General features: G+C 40.7%; 1 protein-coding gene across 1 annotated transcript; it reads right to left on the bottom strand.

Moving 5' to 3' along the window:
• Window positions 1–3,506: 3,506 nt before the first annotated feature.
• Window positions 3,507–19,296, bottom strand: itih3a.1 (inter-alpha-trypsin inhibitor heavy chain 3a, tandem duplicate 1). Its single transcript, XM_060910205.1, has 17 exons — window positions 19,135–19,296; window positions 18,942–19,052; window positions 18,475–18,603; window positions 16,654–16,770; window positions 16,415–16,583; window positions 12,905–13,030; window positions 11,610–11,791; window positions 10,639–10,821; window positions 10,337–10,476; window positions 8,950–9,110; window positions 6,934–6,957; window positions 6,762–6,815; window positions 6,541–6,654; window positions 6,267–6,468; window positions 5,923–6,095; window positions 3,748–3,859; window positions 3,507–3,645 (listed from the first exon to the last, which is right to left on the bottom strand). Exons 1-17 carry the CDS (start codon window positions 19,279–19,281, stop codon window positions 3,507–3,509), a joined length of 2,283 nt encoding a protein of 760 aa, XP_060766188.1. The 5' UTR covers window positions 19,282–19,296.
• Between the last annotated feature and the right edge of the window lie 1,060 nt (window positions 19,297–20,356).

The raw sequence follows: 20,356 nt of genomic DNA, 5'->3' as shown, positions 1-20,356 counted from the left end.
AGGTATAACCCTCAACTGTCCTCATGGGGCCGTCCTTCACAGGAGCGGTGCGATAAAACTCCGACCAGACACAGGGCACCAGGATGGATCAAGCAGGTCCGAGGGGCAGAAGAGGCCAGCATCTCAATCCCAGGATCAACATGTAACTCAGAGGGACATATGGGGGGGGGGGGGAAGAGAGAGAAAGAAAACACGTTGTTAGGTATGCCCTAAAAATGACAAGTATTAAATCTGTGTGGTAGGCTCGCAGAGACGAGAGTCTTTACATCAGGCATAACACACAATGGCACGTTAATATGGTAAAAAATATATCATGACCTGCTCTGGCTGGATGCTTGATTGGGTGATGGGAGCACACTCCTCAGCAATGATGAGATGCAGATGGGACCCTTAGGCCTGACCAAGACAATTCAGTTACATTTCACCGGGTCTGGGACATGCGACAGAATGTCTGACGGCCGATTTCCTGCAGGCTACGATAGCCAGTCGAGGTCCCCACAAAGTAAAGTGTCACAAAGTAAAATGACCACACAAATTCAATACATATCTCCATATAATGGGCAAAAACTCTTCCGCACCCTGTTCAAAGTGTAGTGCATGGACAATAAACAAGAAATTATTTTTAGTTTCTTTTTTGCTATTAAAAGTTAAGTCATCTCTGAAGAATTAACAAATTAAATGAATAAAAAATTCTATAATTCTAAATTGTGCAAACTTAAGCACCCTGTTCACCCTGTTCCATCAATGGGCTGTATTTTCAAACAAAAGTGCTATTATGGGTACTTTGTTATTGAAGTCTATTGCTGTTTGCATCTAGTTAGCTAGGCAGACATTGATTCAGGCGTCTAAAATATTAATTTGCCACTATAATGGTTGATATGAGAGATTAGATCAGACTCGCCTCTATACTTGGCTCTATTTGTTTCTTCCTGTAGCCTTCGTTTGCGCCCTTGCGCACCCGAGAGTTTGGATTTCTTCATTTAAGCACTTGTAGTCTGGGCTACTTTTTGCAGTGGAGTGGATAGCCATTCTCATTCCCCGATGAACACCGCTCCCCCCGCCCCCCTTATAACCTATCATTGTGCATTTTTAGTAGGCATAAGGAAATCACCGACCACTACTGCGTAGGCTACACTTGTTTTTCAACCTTTTTGAGCCAGGGCGCACTTTTTTCAATGAAAAAATCTCAAGGCACATCACCAATAGAAAATGTTGACTGAAACTAAAACGCTGTTGCCAATATTTACAATATACAGTCGTTCTATAATTTTCCACGGTACACTTGGTGATCTCCCATGGCACACATGGTACTAGAGTTCGGCAGAACAGTGGTTGAAAACACTGTATACCACTGATGCACTTGGTAACATTCAATAACTCCATCCCTGGACGGCACGGTGGTGTAGTGGTTAGCGCTGTCGCCTCACAGCAAGAAGGTCCGGGTTCGAGCCCCGGGGCCGGCGAGGGCCTTTCTGTGTGGAGTTTGCATGTTCTCCCTGTGTCCGCGTGGGTTTCCTCCGGGTGCTCCGGTTTCCCCCACAGTCCAAAGACATGCAGGTTAGGTTAACCGGTGACTCTAAATTGACCATAGATGTGAGTGTGAATGGTTGTCTGTGTCTATGTGTCAGCCCTGTGATGACCTGGCGACTTGTCCAGGGTGTACCCCGCCTTTCACCTGTAGTCAGCTGGGATAGGCTCCAGCTTGCCTGCAACCCTGTAGAAGGATAAAGCGGCTAGAGATAATGAGATGAGATGAACTCCATCCCTCCTTTTTGGTGGGGTTTTGGTCGCCCTTGGCGCCCCTGGGCACACTTTGCGCTCTAGGCAATTGGCCAAAACAGAGAATAGCCGCGGATGCGCACTTGCGCGCCCGAAGACACACTATAGACAGGGCGAACTACTGTTGAGCGCTTATTGTTTCATGATTAACAACCACGACCACACCCCACCCCACCTTTTTTGACAAATCGCACCCTGACTACATGCTTTGCTGTACAATTAAATTAGGCTAAGACATTATAATGCTGACTCGTTTTCAGAATAGTGGAAGTCATAATTTTTCTCCCCCCGTTTCTGCGCCCCTGGATGGACGCAGCGGCCTTAGCATTTGCCTATATTGCCTATGCCACGAGGCCGGCTCTGCACACACACACATATATATATTAAATAGATAATAGAGGAAAAAGTTATGTACAAAATAGAAATGGGGGAAATAATGATTTTTGAGGAAAAATAAATAATCGTAATAGAAATATATAATATATTTAAAAAATTGTTAATAATAGTGATGTAAAAAAAAAATTAAATTAGTTAATAATATTATAAAATAAATAGCCCAGAGTAGCATAACCCCTGCTTTCACCTCTCCAGGAGCCCCAGGTGGGACATGCTGACTTTCACTCTCTTTCTCTCACTTTGCCAGACTTAGTGCCCCACCTGGTTCCAGCACCTTCAGCTCGCCAGAGGTGGTCTCGATCCTGTGTGCTTGCAGGGACAGCCCAGACCTCACCCCCAGCCCAATGAGCTACCAGTGCTTTCTGTTCTCTTATCTTTTTTTTTTAGAGTTTTATCTTTCACTTGAAAACACCTGTAAAACAAAGACACACTTCTAAGGAAACCACCAGCAACCTGCCTTGAATCAAGAATACCATCCACACTACTTGTCCACTGAGCCAACTCCAACTACTGAAGCCTAACCTTTTTTTTAGGGTTTTATTTTTTTTTACACATGAAAACACTGCTACACAACAATAAGTGTTTCAAAGGAGGACACAACAGGTTACCTGAGCCTTGAACCATGGCTGCTAGAGAACCAAATGTCCATGCATTTAACAAGCAAACCACCACCAGGTACCAAGTAGTTATGCTTTTTAGGGGTTTATCTTTTACTTGACATCAGCTATCTCTTTGTTGATGGAAAAGATTTAACCAAACCTGAGCCTTGAACCATTGCTGTCAGACATACAAGTCGCAGGCTACTTGCTCAATGAGCCACCAGCTCAGACGGAAAGCAAGTGTTATAACCCATACCTTATGTGAAACACTGAACAAGGCCATTGGACATCAAGATACATTGGTTAAAAGCACAACTCCTTAGATGAAGTGTTAGGACAATGGGAAAGCTGTGAGTGGAGCTATAAATATTGCCTTTTTTAAAAATTTCCCCTTTGGATGATTTTTTACTGAACATCAGGGCTGGGGTTTGGGGTTTTGCCTTAAGTTTATCAGACCCAGTAACTCAGTGGATAAGTGAGCATGCATGTGTTGCCTTGTATCGCAAGGATTTCCATCCAAACAGAAGACACAGACAGACAAGAAATTTGTTCTTATAGGGGTCAGAAATGTTTAATATAAAGCAAACATCTCCATTGGCAAAGGAAACAAGGTAATTTTAATGAAATAGAACAGTATCCCCTTCGCTGTATTAGATCAGTAATGAATTTAGAAAAAAAGACAACTGTGCCTGGTCCAGTCTAATCAGGTTCACTGGAGCCTTGATTCTTTTCTCAGGTTGTCTTAAAGAGACCAGAGACAATGTAGTCTCCAATGACTCCATCAATGATCCCCGTGCCATTATGATGAATGAACCAGCAGGGCACATTTTCTCCTTTCTTCACATCCTTTCTGAAGTCTCTCTGCCAGCCCCTGGAGTCACACAGCACAAAATTAATTTTCGGTCATTCAGTGAATTTCGGTCTCCTGTACATTTCCATAGTATTTGCATGTTTGTGTGAAATCATAATTTACCTGGTCACTGTAAGATTGTGGCCCTTCACAAACATGTTGGCATCTGGTTTGTCTGGGTCTTCCCCTTGAAAGACATCACTAACCTCAAATGTTATACCATGGAAAAACTGTCCTGTAAAAAGGCAACAAGGAATGAACAGTAAAGAACATCAAAGAATAGTTGAACACGTACACTTTCACTGACCTATTTTTCTTTTTCTTTTGTCAGTAACCCAAGTTACTGAAGGTTATGTTTTTTCAGTGACCTTAAATAACCTACATATGTACAGTACCATTATTCAGGTACAATGGACTTATAAAGACATTTCAGCGAGAAAAATGAACTTCAGATTTTCACTTATTGCTGCGTTACTTATATACCAAGGAGTTGCGAAATTGTGCCCCAAAGTCTGGATGCAGGCCCAGTCAAGAAATTCACCACACTGACATTTCACCTAGAGATATTTTTCAGGGAAGAATTTTCTTTTTTTTTTTTTAATGTACCATCTCTGGTATAATTAGCAAAATGGCATGGCTTTGTTAAAATAAGAAGAATGGGACACCAATGTGGGAGGCATTTAATGAAGCCATGGAGCACGACTTTCGGTTGGCCTCAAAGAAATTCTGGCAAACCATCAGAAGGACCATTAGAAAGAAGGAAGGGGAAAGAGTGCTTTGCCCATCCTGAACACAGTAGGGATGGAATGTTGCTGACCTCAACTGAGGACATAGTCATGCAGTGGAAAGAAGACTTTGAGGATTTCCTGAATCCCACTGACACACTTTCCATAGAGGAAGCAGAGTACTGGACTCAGAGGAGGACTCTCCCATCACTAGGGCTGAAGTCACTGAGGTAGTTAAAAAAACCCTCTTCTGTGGCAGGGGCCTGGGGGTGGATGAGATTTGCCCTCAGTTCTTAAGGCTCTGGAAGTTGGTGGACTATCTTGGTTGACACACCTTTTCAACATTGCATGGGGGTTGGGCATTGGAGACATCAGGATCAGCAGACTGAGGTGGTGGTCCCACCTTTTAAGAAGGGGGACCAGAGGGGGTGTTTCAAATTTAGGGGGATCACACTCCTCAGTTTCCCTGGGAAGGTCTATGCCAGGGTGCTGGAGGGGAGTGTCTGTCTGTTAGTCGAACCTCGGATTCAAGAGGAACAATGCAGTTTTATTTCTGGTCGTGGAACACTGGACTAGCTCTTTACCCTCACAAAGCATACCCTTCAAAAAGGAATACAACCATGTCTCTTGGAGTGTCCTGTGGAGGGTGCTTCTGGAGTATGGGGTACTGTGCCTGTCATTCTGTCCCTGTATAACCAGAGCAGGAGTTTGGTTTTCACTGCCGGTAATAAGTCAGACTCGTTCCCAGTGGGGTGGGTTTTGGTGCGAGAGTATACATGTGTAGGGGAAGAATAGAGCGGGAGATTGATAGTCAGGTTGGTGCAACATCTGCAGGGATGTACCAGTCTGTAGTGGTGAAGAGAGAGCTGAGCTCAAAGGTGAAGCTCTTGATTTACTGGTTGATCTATGTTCTTACTCTCACCTATGGCCATGATCTGTGGGTGGTGGCTGAAAGAACAAGACTGTGGATGCAAACAATCTTGTCATATTTGCTCAAACTGTCATTATGTCCTGACAGTAGTACATGACACAGATCATCTGTGAAAAAAAAAAAAAAATCAGGCTCATCTGGCTCCACCTAGTGCTCCTGATGCCATTTGCAATAATCTGCTGTGTGATGTTGTAGTCGGGCTGACGTTAGTTTGTTTCTGATGCTACAGCTAGCCTACGCACGCACTGCAGCCTCCTCTGGGGGAGGGGCTTTGGCGGCAGGGCTGGAGCACAGCAGAGAGGGAGAGTGAGGGACCTGGAAGTTGTACTCGTTTAAATTTTCAAGCTGAAATCCACTCTCTTCTCAATCCTACCGCCTCCAACTTGGTTCGACTATTCAAACAGGTGTCTCATCTGTTCGGACTTCAGTGGTGCTCGTCAACAGTGGTGATGTGAAGCATCAAAGCATTTCAAACGGTCTCATTTATAGCCATCAACTATTTCTCATGGTTAATCATTAAAAGTAAACAGTCATGTTTGTTGCCCATCTTCTTTGGCCTTTGTAAACAAGGAATTTTGTGTGATAAGAAATTCTGGCAAAATGCCCCTGCTATGAAAATTAGTGTCTTTGGTGGGAAGTTACCAAGTAGACCGTGGACTCTTTGTGAAAACAGGTGGCTGTCCAGGGTGTAAAAGCCCAAGTAGTCCTGATGGTAGGGATGTTTCTTCCACACTTTGTGTAGAATAATAACAAATTTCATTGAGTTCCTGAAGGTCACTGTAAGACTGCGGTCTTTGGCGACTTGCAGGTCCATGCTGAGGAAAGAAGAAACAAACTTCAGATATTTTTACCTTCTAGCTATAAGTGGTTTATAAGTTGGCAGTCGCAGTAGCAGTACTTCCAGTATTACCACATATTCACATCAACGCTAACGCATTCAGAGAATTTGGTCTCATGCAATTGTTTTGATGCCTTGTCATACTCACTTGGGCCCTTTGATGGAGGTATTTTCGGACCAGAAGAATTTTGCCTGTTTGTCCTCTTCAAACACCAAGATGTCCTGTGTAGTCACCACCAATCTGATGCCAAATTTACCATGAATAATTCCAAAGCGCCCAAAGTAGGTGTTTATTGTTTTCTCAGGGTTTATCTTCTTGTCCCCAATGGTCTGACCATTTACCACAATACCTTTAAGAAAAAGGTCACTTTAGAGATTCTTGGGAAATATTTTGAGATTGGGAAAATCCCATTTCCTCTTACCTGTCACTGGATCTTTGATCAGGTTGAAAATGGTGCCCGGTTCGTCATTGATGTTGAAGCAGATGGCGTCATTTTGGTCTGGGAACTCAATGATGAAGTGTGGATCTGAATCAACTGTTACAGAAACAGTACAAAAGAAAAAAACAAAACAAAACGATCTGGTTACTGTATGCTTAGCTTTTATGTCACTGGATATAAGGCTTAATAAATTAAACATTTACCCCAGTTTATAGGTGATGATGTGTAAGTCCTGGAAGCGTGTGAAGTTATAGCATCTACAACAACATGATGGTGTTAATGAAAATGAGAGACTTTCATTTTCCATTTCAAATGACACATTCACATTGAGAGTAAGAAATACTTAATATTCTGAAGTAGATGTTAAGTTCTTACTTTGTGCCGTATCCCGACGCTCATCTGTAAAGCAACACGTGACATGTTAAACATGCGCAATTCTTCATTGAATCAAATATGTACTACTCATGCACTGATCAGTGTGTGGTAGCAGAGGAGTGGTCAAACATCGGGTGGGTCATGGAAGGTAATGGGTAGCAGTGTGTGATCACGGTGTATTTACTTATGTGTGTTTTGTTTGTCCTTTCAGTGAAAAAAAGACAACGTTGTGAACTAGAGAGAGCAAGGGCCAGAGTTGACAGAGGTCACACAAAGCACACGCAAACCCACACACCAGAGCATGAGCTTGATCAATGTTGATGAACTTGAATGAGGGGAAACCCCCAAAATATTAAGACGATGTTTTATTTTTAATTTTTTTTCTTTTGATTGTTAAAAGTGAGTTGAAAGCACTATTGTGAAAAATAAAACAAGTCCAAAACTCTTTCTACCTGGCGACTTGTTCAGGGTGTACCCCGCCTCTTGCCCATAGTCAGCTGGGATAGGCTCCAGCTTGCCTGCGACCCTGTAGGACAGGATAAGCGGCTACAGATAATGGATGGATGGATGGATGGAAGACTCTTTCTCACACATTTGACGGTGGAGTGGCCGACTGCTTTATGTCCCAGGGCTCCCTCTTGTCTGTGTTAACTTCTGGCTCTCCCTTTTAGTTACGCTGTCATAGTTAGTCTTGCAGGAGTCCTGCTTGCACTCAGTGCACAATGCACACTGTTCTTCACCATTAGATGATAATGGGAATACCCAACAACCTGTGTTCTCTCTCTCTCTTTCTGTCAAATTACACGTCAATCCTGAAATCCCAATGATGCTGGTCTCTCCTGCTCTTCAGACCTGCCTGATCTATCCTGGTGCCCTACTTCTAGCTCGAGTTCCCATCATATTGTCCCTGTGGAGAATATGGAATCAATTTTGTGCCAAAATGGAATCAATTTTGTGCCAAAATGTTCATACAATACTTTTGAAATATCAAACAAAAACGACAAATCAAAATACAAAAAAAAGTCAATTTTTTTAGACTGGCAAACAAATTATTCGTGTAATCGTGCAAAATATCAGTCTATTACTCTTCAGAAACCTTTTATTTTTGTTCCGCGTCTTTCTCAGTTTTGTTTGACGTAATTTATTTTGGTTGCGATTCCAGCTTTCTCGTTTGCGTTCCCTGACTTTTTGCTTGCAGTTTTGGCACAAACTTCACGTGTGGGTGGGCTGTCCAGGAATGCATTCCCATTGGCTAACTTGTGTTTGACTGACAGCTACGCTCAGCCATTCCCTACTCAGATTTTGGTGGACTTTTTGACGAGTGACCGATCCATTGACGGTAAACAAGGACCGAGTGGACTTCAGTGGCGACTATGATATTGAATTTACACTTTGTTGAATTAATTCAATATCATAGTCGCCACTGAAGTCCACTCGATCCTTGTTTACCGTCAATGGATCGGTCACTCGTCAAAAAGTCCACCAAAATCTGAGTAGGAAATGGCCGCAAAAGCCTCCGGGGAATCGCTGAGCGTAGCTGTCGGTCAAACACGTTAGCCAATGGGAATGCATTCCTGGACAGCCCACCCACACGTGAAGTTTGTGCCAAAACTGCAAGCAAAAAGTCAGGGAGCGCAAAGGAGAAAGCTGGAATCGCAACCAAAATAAATTACGTCAAACAAAATTGAGAAAGACGCGGAACAAAAATAAAAGGTTTCCGAAGAGTAATAGACTGATATTTTGCACGATTACACGAATAATTTGTTTGCCAGTCTAAAAAAATTGACTTTTTTTTTCTTTTTTTGTATTTTGATTTGTCGTTTTTGTTTGATATTTCAAAAGTATTGTATGAACATTTTGGCACAAAATTGATTCCATAGATGGATGGGTGTTCCTAATAAAGTTGCTGATGAGTGTAAATACTTAATCATGGTTGAATTTTGGAGAGCTCTAATTTTGGCATTAGACAAGGAACGAAGACAACAAAATGTAGATAAACTTGTCCTTGTATCCTACCCTCTGTCAACTTGTCGGCAATAAGTGCTTCCTCTGGCTTTTCTTCAGTCTCAGGCTTGGTGACCACCATGGAGGTGAGTGGCGTGACGAAGTTGTATTTCAGAGAGAGCTCCAGTGCTTCTGCTGTGGCATTTTTCTTCTCCTCAGGTGAACCCTTTTCTCTGTCAGAAAATGCTGTCCATTAGTTTTGGGTTGAGGCTTTTGCATATTAGACTACAAGTCAATGAGAAAGCATAATAACTATCATTATTATCCATACAGGACACTTTTTCAATGGAATAAAAACACGCGTTCTATTCCCTTCTAGCGGGTTTCATTCATTTGGTTTGATAGCACGCAATATTGTTAGCATATCGCTTATCCGATGTGTATTACGTCACTCTACCCAATGGAGAACGAGCGTTGAATATGGTTTACGATATTGCATAGTTGTCAAGACAACATGATGTCACACATCAGAGCTGATGCGAATATCCAGTGAGAACGTTTGCACAGAAGCATTTCTTTGTTCATCAGTGGCACCCGCAATAAACTGTCTCAGTGAATTGAAAATGGCATAAGATACGTATTACACGTGAAACTTCTGCGCTAGTGAGTGACTGTAACAATTTGTAAACAAACATGGCCTCCAGGTTTGCTTCGTTAAATATGGAAGATTTTGAGAGAATTTTGAAAGAGAAAGACACGAACACCTGAAAAGAATGTATAATAATAATAATAATGATGGGTGGCACGCTGGTGTAGTGGTTAGCGCTGTCGCCTCACAGCAAGAAGGTCCGGGTTCGAACCCCGTGGCTGGCGAGGGCCTTTCTGTGCGGAGTTTGCATGTTCTCCCCGTGTCCGCGTGGGTTTCCTCCGGGTGCTCCGGTTTCCCCCACAGTCCAAAGACATGCAGGTTAGGTTAACTGGTGACTCTAAATTGAGCGTAGGTGTGAGTGTGAATGGTTGTCTGTGTCTATGTGTCAGCCCTGTGATGACCTGGCGACTTGTCCAGGGTGTACCCCGCCTTTCGCCCGTAGTCAGCTGGGATAGGCTCCAGCTTGCCTGCGACCCTGTAGAAGGATAAAGCGGCTAGAGATAATGAGATGAGATAATAATAATGGCTGTTTTTGTGGTATATTATATACATTCAATTCAGCTACTCGTCTTTGATTTGTTTAATATCATGCTAGCTGAGTGGAATATATCTGATATACCACTCAACGCCAGCTAATATTATTTAATTATTATATAACTTTTTGTCACACTTTCATTCAAGGTCTGAGAGAGACTATTGAGATAAAGGCCCGGATTCATTAGCATTAGAAAAACATCTAGATGAACCCTGTTGTTCCCATTCAAAAAATAAATAAAATAAAATAAATAAGAAGCCCGTTGTTGTACTAACTTCTTGTCCAAAAGATTCTGGATGGTCAGATATGCCCAGAGACGCTCTGTGAAATCACCAAAGATGTACTCTTGGTCAGGGAAGAGGAGTTTCCAGTCCTGAGCACTGGCCTGGCCTTTTAGCACAAAATCATTCTCTTTCTAATCAGGAAAAAAAAACCACCCAAAGATCATATCAAAGCAATATCTCCCAAATTTGTACTTTCATTTAGTGGAACCCAACGTTACAACTTGGTGAATTTGTAATGAACGACTTTCTGATTTCCACAATATTATCTGGAGAAGTAATTTGATGTCTCTCACCGTCTGAGCGGCCACTTCGATCGGAAAGTCGTTCATCTCGATGTCATTCAGTCGACCTGCCACGACAATTTCAGAGCCGTTAAACAGCTGCTTAAACTGGCTGCCAGTCACTGAATTTACCGTGTCCGGATAATGGAAGTTCACATCTGCGAGGAGAACGTTTGCAATCTCATCATAGAATCCCTGTCAAATAATAAAGGACATTGAATTAAAAACATGATATATATTTGTAATCCTCAGTGTACACATTACTGACATAAAGATCTCTATGAAGCCCAAATTTGAGGAATAAAAGACGAAGGGCATGATGTGACAGGAAAATAATGAACAACTGAAAGTTGTTCCTCTTATACTCGGGCAATTTCCCAACACATTCTTTTTTATGACATAGTGTCATTATTTTTTTTATCCATTTACAACTACTGTCTTCAAAACTTGTTAGTTCCTGTTACAGCAGCTATAAACAGCCGTTCCTTCACCAGCCTGACTTTTTCTGTCTTGAACGTAATAAGGCAAAAGAAAGGCAGCTTGTCAGGTCACTGAGAAACCAGAAAACCTCCCATCCTGAAGACTGACATGAGATTTGACTGTTATTGATGGGACTGATCCTGGAGACTCCTTCCTTAAACATGAAATAAATATCTTCTCAGAGACAGTTTCACACTATCAACAATCATGCACGTTTTTAAATGCAATACAATGAGCTTTTTTCTTTCTTTCTTTTTTTGAAGACGGATATGATGTGATTTTTCTTTTGCAACTTTTGTCAAAACTGATGTTACAGGAAATAAATCAACACCTTCTGACCAATCGTAATTGAGAATTCAACAGCAGTGCAGTATTTAAGGATAATGCTGGCATTGTTTTCAGCAATTATTAAAGCCCCAATCATAAAAAAAAAAAAAAAGAGTGAGTACCAGGAGGAATTGAAAGAATGCAATCATGTACTGTGGAATAGTTCTGGTTCACACCTGCAGCTGAAGCACAGCATCTGATGCCTCATAGATTCTCCGAGCCAGACCATTGTTCTCCTTGGCCAGAACATCCAGGAAGCTAAACTGTACATCGTAGCCAAAGCCCAAGCAAAATAGGGTCATGTTTCCATCAATAGCCTTCTGGACATTTTGTCGGATTTTGTCTGTATTTGTTTCACCTAAACAAACGAACGATTGTGATATTTAGTTTGACTTTTTAAAGAAGCTTCTCTTTGTTGTGGAATCTAGAAAGATTCTGTCTGAACAGTTGATCAAATCTTATCAATTAGGAGAAAATAAACAGCACACAAAAATCAATCAATCAATCAATCAATCAATCAATCAATCAATCAATCAATCAATCAATCAATCAATCAATCAATCAAATTTTATTTATATAGCCCTTTACAATAACCAAAAAGGTACCCAAAGTGCTTTACATCAAAGCCATAAAACAGAACACCAAAACACATAAAAACACAGGTTTTGACTGCGGAAGGTGCCACCATGCTGCAGATTACCAAAAGCCTTTCAGAAGTACATGAAATAAAACAGACGAAACGAAGCACCCCTCAAAAACAAGACTCCCCTAGTCAGGATTGTATGCCAATCTAAAAAAGTAGGTCTTCAACTTTGATTTAAAAAGGCCGGGATCAATAGTGGTGCGAATGTCGGGGGGCAGATTGTTCCACAGTCTGGGAGCAGCGACAGCAAAAGAACGATCACCCCACTGTTTATATCTCGACCTTGGAACTTCTAACAGAAGCTGACCCGAAGAACGCAGGGCCCTACCATGATCACGAATAGTTAAAATCTCAGACAGGTAAGAGGGAGCCAGGCCATTGATGGCATTAAAAACAAACAGAAGTTTAAAATCAATTCTAAAACGGACTGGAAGCCAATGGAGTGACGACAACACAGGAGTAATGTGCTCACGTCTAGACGTGGTTGTTAAAAATCGGGCCGCAGCGTTCTGTACAAGTTGAAGACGTAAAATTGAAGACTGGCTGAGGCCAACATACAGGACATTACAATAGTCCAGTCTCGAACTGATAAATGCATGAATTTAATCATGCAAAAATGTCAATCTCAAATAAATATTCGGACCATGTAATCAATGTGTTTAAATTCCTTAGATTGAGCTCCCCCCACACATACACCTTTCATATTGAAGAAATATGGCATTTGTGACACATTTTCTTTGAACAATGGCAATTTTCCATTTCAGTTGATTTTGTACGCTAGCAAGAGACACAATATCACAAACATGTCATGACTAGACACAGACATGCCTGAGGTTGGATCTCCATCAGTCAGTAGGATGATCATGGATGCACTGTTTTCTGGGACTGTGGTATTTTTCTTGTCCAAATCCAGTATGCCCACAGCATGCAAGACAGCATCATTGATATTCGTCCCTAAACACAAAATAAATAAATACATTTTTATGCATCAAATTAAACTGACAAGTATTTAACAGTTATTCCACGAAATCGAGTCGTACATGAGCTGATAGGTGACGAGGCACGTAGCGCCGAGTAGGCTATAAACCATGTACGAGATTGAGTGGAATAGCTGTTTTATTCTGTCCACATTGACTGGATTTTGAGAAACGGAGCATTTTTTTTTTTAATTTCAATAAATAAAAACTTTATACAAAACATCCGACAAAATCACTTAGAATGTAAACAAACTGGCAAAATGACAGTAGATTTGTAGAAAAAGATTGGTGAAAATGATATAATAATAATCCTTGAAAAATAATTTTTAAAATACATGTTCTTACCATCAAATATTTTTATTCCATACTTTGTTGCTTTTTTTTTTGGTTTTGTTTTCAAGCAGAGTTTTTATTTCGTCCTCGGTTGGTTCAGCAACATGCTCCGACGTTTTGTTTTTCTCTACTCACGGTATATGAGCTGATATCCTAGTAGTAGAGTAGCCAATCAGAGCGCACGATTGCTCATATCAAGTGAATGTGGATAGAATTGTAGAAGTGATTCAGATAATATACAGTATTGTGCAAAAGTCTTTAGAGTTGATGGTCTATAAGCCATGTATGATGAGATTGAGTAGAATAACTGTTTTATTCTATCCACATTCACTGGATTTTGAAAAACAGAGCATTTTTATTTTAATTGTTTTGGCAAATTTGATAAATAAAAACTATATACAAAACATCTGACAAAATAATTTCTATGTAGAATGTCAACAAGCCAATGAAATGACAGGAGCAATTTGTGAAAAATGCAATAATAATTATAATTCTTGAAAAATAAAAAAAAAGATATGTTCTTACCATCAAATACTTTTATTCCATATTTTCATCTCATCTCATCTCATTATCTCTAGCCGCTTTATCCTTCTACAGGGTCGCAGGCAAGCTGAAGCCTATCCCAGCTGACTATGGGCGAAAGGCGGGGTACACCCTGGACAAGTCGCCAGGTCATCACAGGGCTATTCCATATTTTGTTGCTTTTTATTTTCTTTTATTTTTTGTATTTTTTGGGGGTTTTGTTTTCGAGTAGAGTTTTTATTTCGTCCTCGGTTGCTTCAGCAACATGCTTCACCATTTTGTTTTTCTCTACTCACGGTATATGAGCTGATATCCTACGAGTAGTATAGCCAATCAGAGCACGCAATTGCTCATATCCAGTGAATGTGGATAGAATAATTTAATTTTGCCGAGATTCTAAGATATAGCTACAGTACAAAGTGATAACAGGAACGAACAATTCTGTGGATGTCCCACAACGTTAAATGTAACAAGAAATGGATAAAAATGTATGTTTCGTTTTAATAAATAAAAATATAATCAGTGTTAATGTGGTGTGGTGGATGAGAAATACAGTGGTGCTTGAAAGTTTGTGAACCCTTAAGAATTTTCTATATTTCTGCATAAATATGACCCAAAACATCATCAGAGTTTCACACAGGTCCTAAAAGTAGCGTCAAGAGAACCCGGTTAAACAAATGAGACAAAAATATTATACTTGGTCACTTATTTATTGAGGAAAATGATCCAATATTACATATCTGTGAGTAGCAAAAGTATGTGAACCTCTAGGATTAGCAGCTAATTTGAAGGTGAAATTAGAATCAGGTGTTTTCAATCAATGGGATGACAATCAGGTGTGAGTGGGCACCCTGTTTTATTTAAAGAACAGGGATCTATCAAAGTCTGATCTTCACAACACGTTTGTGGAAGTGTATCATGGCATGAACAAAGGAGATTTCTGAGGATGTCAGAAAAAGCATTGTTGATGCTCATCAGGCTGGAAAAGGTTACAAAACCATCTCTAAAGAGTTTGGACTACACCAATCCATAGTCAGACAGACTGTGTACAAATGGAGGAAATTCAAGACCATTGTTACCATCCCCAGGAGTGGTCGACCAACAAAGATCAGTCCAAGAGCAAGGCATGTAATAGTCGGCGAGGTCACAAAGGACCCCAGGGTAACTTCTAAGCAACTGAAGGCCTCGCTCACATTGGCTAATGTTAATGTTCATGAATCCACCATCAGGAGAACACTGAACAACAATAGTGTGCATGGCAGGGTTACGAGGAGAAAGCCACTGCTCTCCAAAAAGAACATTGCTGCTCTTCTGCAGTTTGCTAAAGATCACATGGACAAGCCAGAAGACTATTGGAAAAATGTTTTGTGGCCGGATGAAATGAAAATAGAACTTTTTGGTTTAAATGAGAAGCATTATGTTTGGAGAAAGGAAAACACTGCGTTCCAGCATAAGAACCTTATCCCATCTGTGAAACATGGTGGTGGTAGTATCATGGTTTGGGCCTGTTTTGCTGCATCTGGGCCAGGACGGCTTGCCATCATTGATGGAACAATGAATTCTGAATTATCCCAGTGAATTCTAAAGGAAAATATCAGGACATCTGTCCATGAACTGAATCTCAAGAGAAGGTGGGTCATGCAGCAAGACAACGACCCTAAGCACACAAGTCGTTCTACCAAAGAATGGTTAAAGAAGAATAAAGTGAATGTTTTGGAATGGCCAAGTCAAAGTCCTGACCTTAATCCAATGGAAATATTGTGGAAGGACCTGAAGTGAGCAGTTCATGTGAGGAAACCCACCAACATCCCAGAGTTGAAGCTGTTCTGTACGGAGGAATGGGCTAAAATTCCTCCAAGCCGGTGTGCAGGACTGATAAACAGTTACCACAAACGTTTAGTTGCAGTTATTGCTGCACAAGGGGGTCACACCAGATACTGAAAGCAAAGGTTCACATACTTTGGCCACTCACAGATATGTAATATTGGGTCATTTTGTTCAATAAATAAATGGCCAAGTATAATATTTTTGTCTCATTTGTTTAACTGGGTTCTCTTTATCTACTTTTAGGACTTGTGTGAAAATCTGATGATGTTTTAGGTCATATTTATGCAGAAATATAGAAAATTCTAAAGGGTTCACAAACTTTCAAGCACCACTGTAAAACAACTCAGGATGTCTTAATGTAATGTAGAAAATAACCAACGTCAGGATGTGCTAATATAGAAAAATAATCAGTGGTAACACTTGTCACAAGTCAGGTCACATCACATGACTCTGATTATTTTTCTGTAACAGCACACCCCCAAGTATTTTATTCCTTACTTCTCATTGCAATTTTGTATTCTGGGTGTAAAATTATAACACACACACACACACACACACACACACACACACACACACACACACACAATGTAATTAATATAATTAACATCAATTAAAATCAACAAATTTCACATCAAGAAGACAAAACCTGGAGATCAGATGATGTTTTGCTGATACTTGCCGCCTGATGCATATATAGTTTGAACAAAGGCTTGTGCCGCTTTCACATTTTCCTCTGTGGCTTTCTGTAGTGATTTCCTCCAAGTGTCAACAGAAGATGAAAAAGTTACCAGGGAAAAGTGATCTTGTTCGTTCAAGTCGCTGAGAATGGTCAGCAGTGCTTGTTTCGTCTGTCCAATGTGAACAAGGCAAGTCATATTGGATCTGCTCAATCAGAATGAGAACGATGTTTTCTCTTACCTGCTGCATTTTCGTTCCGCTCATGGAGCCACTGTTGTCTATCACAAATACGACATTCTTTGGCAACCGTGGCAACTCAGTTGGAGCAAAGAAGTGTACAAAATACCCGTTCACTATCTGAAACAGAAAGGAAGAACAAGATTACTCAAGGAACTGTGATGAAAGAAATACAGTGGTGCTTGAAAGTTTGTGAACCCTTTAGAATTTTCTATATTTCTGCATAAATATGACCTAAAACAACATCAGATTTTCACACAAGTCCTAAAAGTAGATAAAGAGAACCCAGTTAAACAAATGAGACAAAAATATTATACTTGGTCATTTATTTATTGAGGAAAATGATCCAATATTATATATCTGTGAGTGGCAAAAGTATGTGAACCTCTAGGATTAGCAGTTCATTTGAAGGTGAAATTAGAGTCAGGTATTTTCAATCAATGGGATGACAATCAGGTGTGAGTGGGCACCCTGTTTTATTTAAAGAACAGGGATCTATCAAAGTCTGATCTTCACAACACGTGTTTGTGGAAGTGTATCATGGCACGAACAAAGGAGATTTCTGAGGACCTCAGAAAAGCGTTGTTGATGCTCAGCAGGCTGGAAAAGTTTACAAAACCATCTCTAAAGAGTTTGGACTACACCAATCCACAGTCAGACAGATTGTGTACAAATGGAGGAAATTCCAGACCACTGTTACCCTCCCCAGGAGTGGTCGACCAACAAAGATCACTCCAAGAGCAAGGCGTTGAATAGTCTGTGAGGTCACAAAGGACCCAAGGGTAACTTCTAAGCAACTGAAGGCCTCTCACATTGGCTAATGTTCATGAGTCCACCATCAGGAGAACACTGAACAACAATGGTGTGAATGACAGGGTTGCAAGGATAAAGCCACTGCTCTCCAAAAAGAACATTGCTGCTCGTCTGCAGTTTGCTAAAGATCACGTGGACAAGCCAGAAGGCTGTTGGAAAAATGTTTTGTGGACGGATGAGACCAAAATAGAACTTTTTGGTTTAAATGAGAAGTGTTATGTTTGGAGAAAGGAAAACACCACATTCCAGCATAAGAACCTTATCCCATCTGTGAAACATGGTGGTGGTAGTATCATGGTTTGGGCCTGTTTTGCTGCATCTGGGCCAGGACGGCTTGCTGTCATTGATGGAACAATGAATTCTGAATTATACCAGCGAATTCTAAAGGAAAATATGTCAGGACATCTGTTTGTGAACTGAATCTCAAGAGAAGGTGGGTCATGCAGCAAGACAACGACCCTAAGCACACAAGTCGTTCTACCAATGAATGGTTAAAGAAGAATAAAGTTAACGTTTTGGAATGGCCAAGTCAAAGTCCTGACCTTAATCCAATGGAAATGTTGTGGAAGGACCTGAAGCGAGCAGTTCATGTGAGGAAACCCACCAACATCCCAGAGTTGAAGCTGTTCTGTACGGAGGAATGGGCTAAAATTCCTCCAAGTCGGTGTGCAGGACTGATCAACAGTTACCGGAAACGTTTAGTTGCAGTTATTGCTGCACAAGGGGGTCACACCAGATACTGAAAGCAAAGGTTCACATACTTTTGCCACTCACAGATATGTAATATTGGATCATTTCCCTCCATAAATAAATGACCAAGTATAATATTTTGTGTCATTTGTTTAACTGGGTTCTCTTTATCTACTTTTAGGACTTGTGTGAAAATCTGATTATATTTTAGGTCATATTTATGCAGAAATATAGAAAATTCTAAAGGGTTCACAAACTTTCAAGCACCACTGTACCGAGATTCACAAACTCAGAGATGTTCCTGCTTCTAGAAATCCAAACCTGAATATCTCCAAGATCCTGTGCACGCTTTACATCATAGTTAATGAAGAAGTCTCCATCTATCAGTGTCCCATCACATCCTGAGCATTTCCTTTGCTGATCCAGAGTTGGAGAGAAGGACACGTGGGCCTGGAAAAGATAATCATGTGATCAGGATCAAGACAATGCATTTTATTCTGATTGATTGTCTGAGGAACAATCAAAATGGATTGTCCAAGGAAGCTTCTCCAGATAATGATGAGAGACAACTGTGCCTCCTTATCGGAAAGGCATGGAGTTATTAAACACAGAGCTCGACAGCCATGTTAGAGGAAGCAGGAGACAAAATGTGGATGAGTCACAAAGAGACTCTGAATTGATGATATTTTCAGTTCATAAATCTCTTCCATTTCACACGAATGAGCTTCTGGCTTGGTTTCTTTTCTCATCAGTTTCGTACTTTTCGACATAAATCCTTCCGAACTCACCTTTGTGTCAGTGACTGTTTTCTCCACCAGGGGAAGTAGCTCATTGGTTACGAACGTCCCATGGGCATCCAAAAATGCAATGCCCTGAGGCTCATAGACATCAGCAACAATCTATGGGTGAGTTTGAAAAAAAAAAGTCATTGGGTGTTCGGAATGATGGAAAAGACAGCATGTAGATAATAATGAATGAAACCTCAAAGTGTTGGACCAGCTGCTTGGGTTTGACTCGAATCATGAGCTCATATTTGCCAAGCCGACGCTGGAGGAGCTCCTCGTACGTAAGGGTGAATGCGACCTTGCTGTTGGCTGCGATGTTCACGGAGACAGAAAATTTCTCCATCTTTCTGCCTGAAGCTCTTGAAAAGATAGTATTGCATAATTATTCAGATGTCATGCTTGTTTTTTTTTGCATGCACACTTGTTCTGTACAAAATTTTCATTAGGTGTCCCACAAGGCTCAGTACTCAGGCTGATTTGCTTTTTCTTTTCTCTTGTCGATGTTGTATGACAAGTACTTCGACCGCCCAACTCAACTCTTTCAGTCATTCACACCATTCGAGACGAACACTGGATCCTGGCATGCTATGACTGCATTAACAGTTATGTTCATGCCACTCCGTGTCCTTCAAATTAAAGTGCTTCAGAGCATTTAAATGAGGAATAATCATACAAATAGCATAAAAAAGCTGATTATTTACTCATGTATGTGCACTGATTCCTATTATCGTAGTCTTGTAGCTTGCTACTATTGAGACTCAGACTATTTTGGACAATGAGTTGCTTTGCAAGTAGACAACAAAGTAAGCCACTCTGGAGAAGAGCTGTGGATAAGATTGGAACAATGGTTTCTTGTAATTGCAAGAAAATGTAAGAAAAATATTTTGCCTGAACATACTTTACTTTCAGTCTGTTTTTATAAGTAGCTCTATTTACGTTAATATCATTCAACAGAAAACAACAACAACTGGTTTAATCCTTTAAGAAATCCGTAAGGATCCTACACAGCATCTAGCTTCACTTCTTCACCTTATCATAAGCAAATTAACTAGTGGCATATCACAATTTATCTTTTAACCAGTAAACATTCAACTAATATTCAGAAAGATATTTAAAAATTGTACTTTACCTCCACCATTTTTGCACACCATGAAGACACTTATTACACTGCAGTCTAATAATAATAATAATAATAATACAGCTTTCTTGAAACCTGTCACATCTGCACCTGCTCACACTCAAGACTCCACCTCCCAGAGTTTGCAGAGGCCTCCAAATATGGCCGCCATGGACTACAATAACCAACCTGCACCTCACCACTCTCAGTGGCTGGAGTACTGATTATCACAGCTGTTCACAATCACACCTCATCACTGCATAGTATAAAAGAACTCTCAGGACAAACAATCATTGTGAAG

This window comes from Neoarius graeffei, chromosome 26, assembly GCF_027579695.1.
Source record: "Neoarius graeffei isolate fNeoGra1 chromosome 26, fNeoGra1.pri, whole genome shotgun sequence".
Taxonomy (NCBI): domain Eukaryota; kingdom Metazoa; phylum Chordata; class Actinopteri; order Siluriformes; family Ariidae; genus Neoarius; species Neoarius graeffei.
Note: the sequence above shows the minus strand (reverse complement) of the source record. Positions and strands in the feature narration are given on the sequence as shown.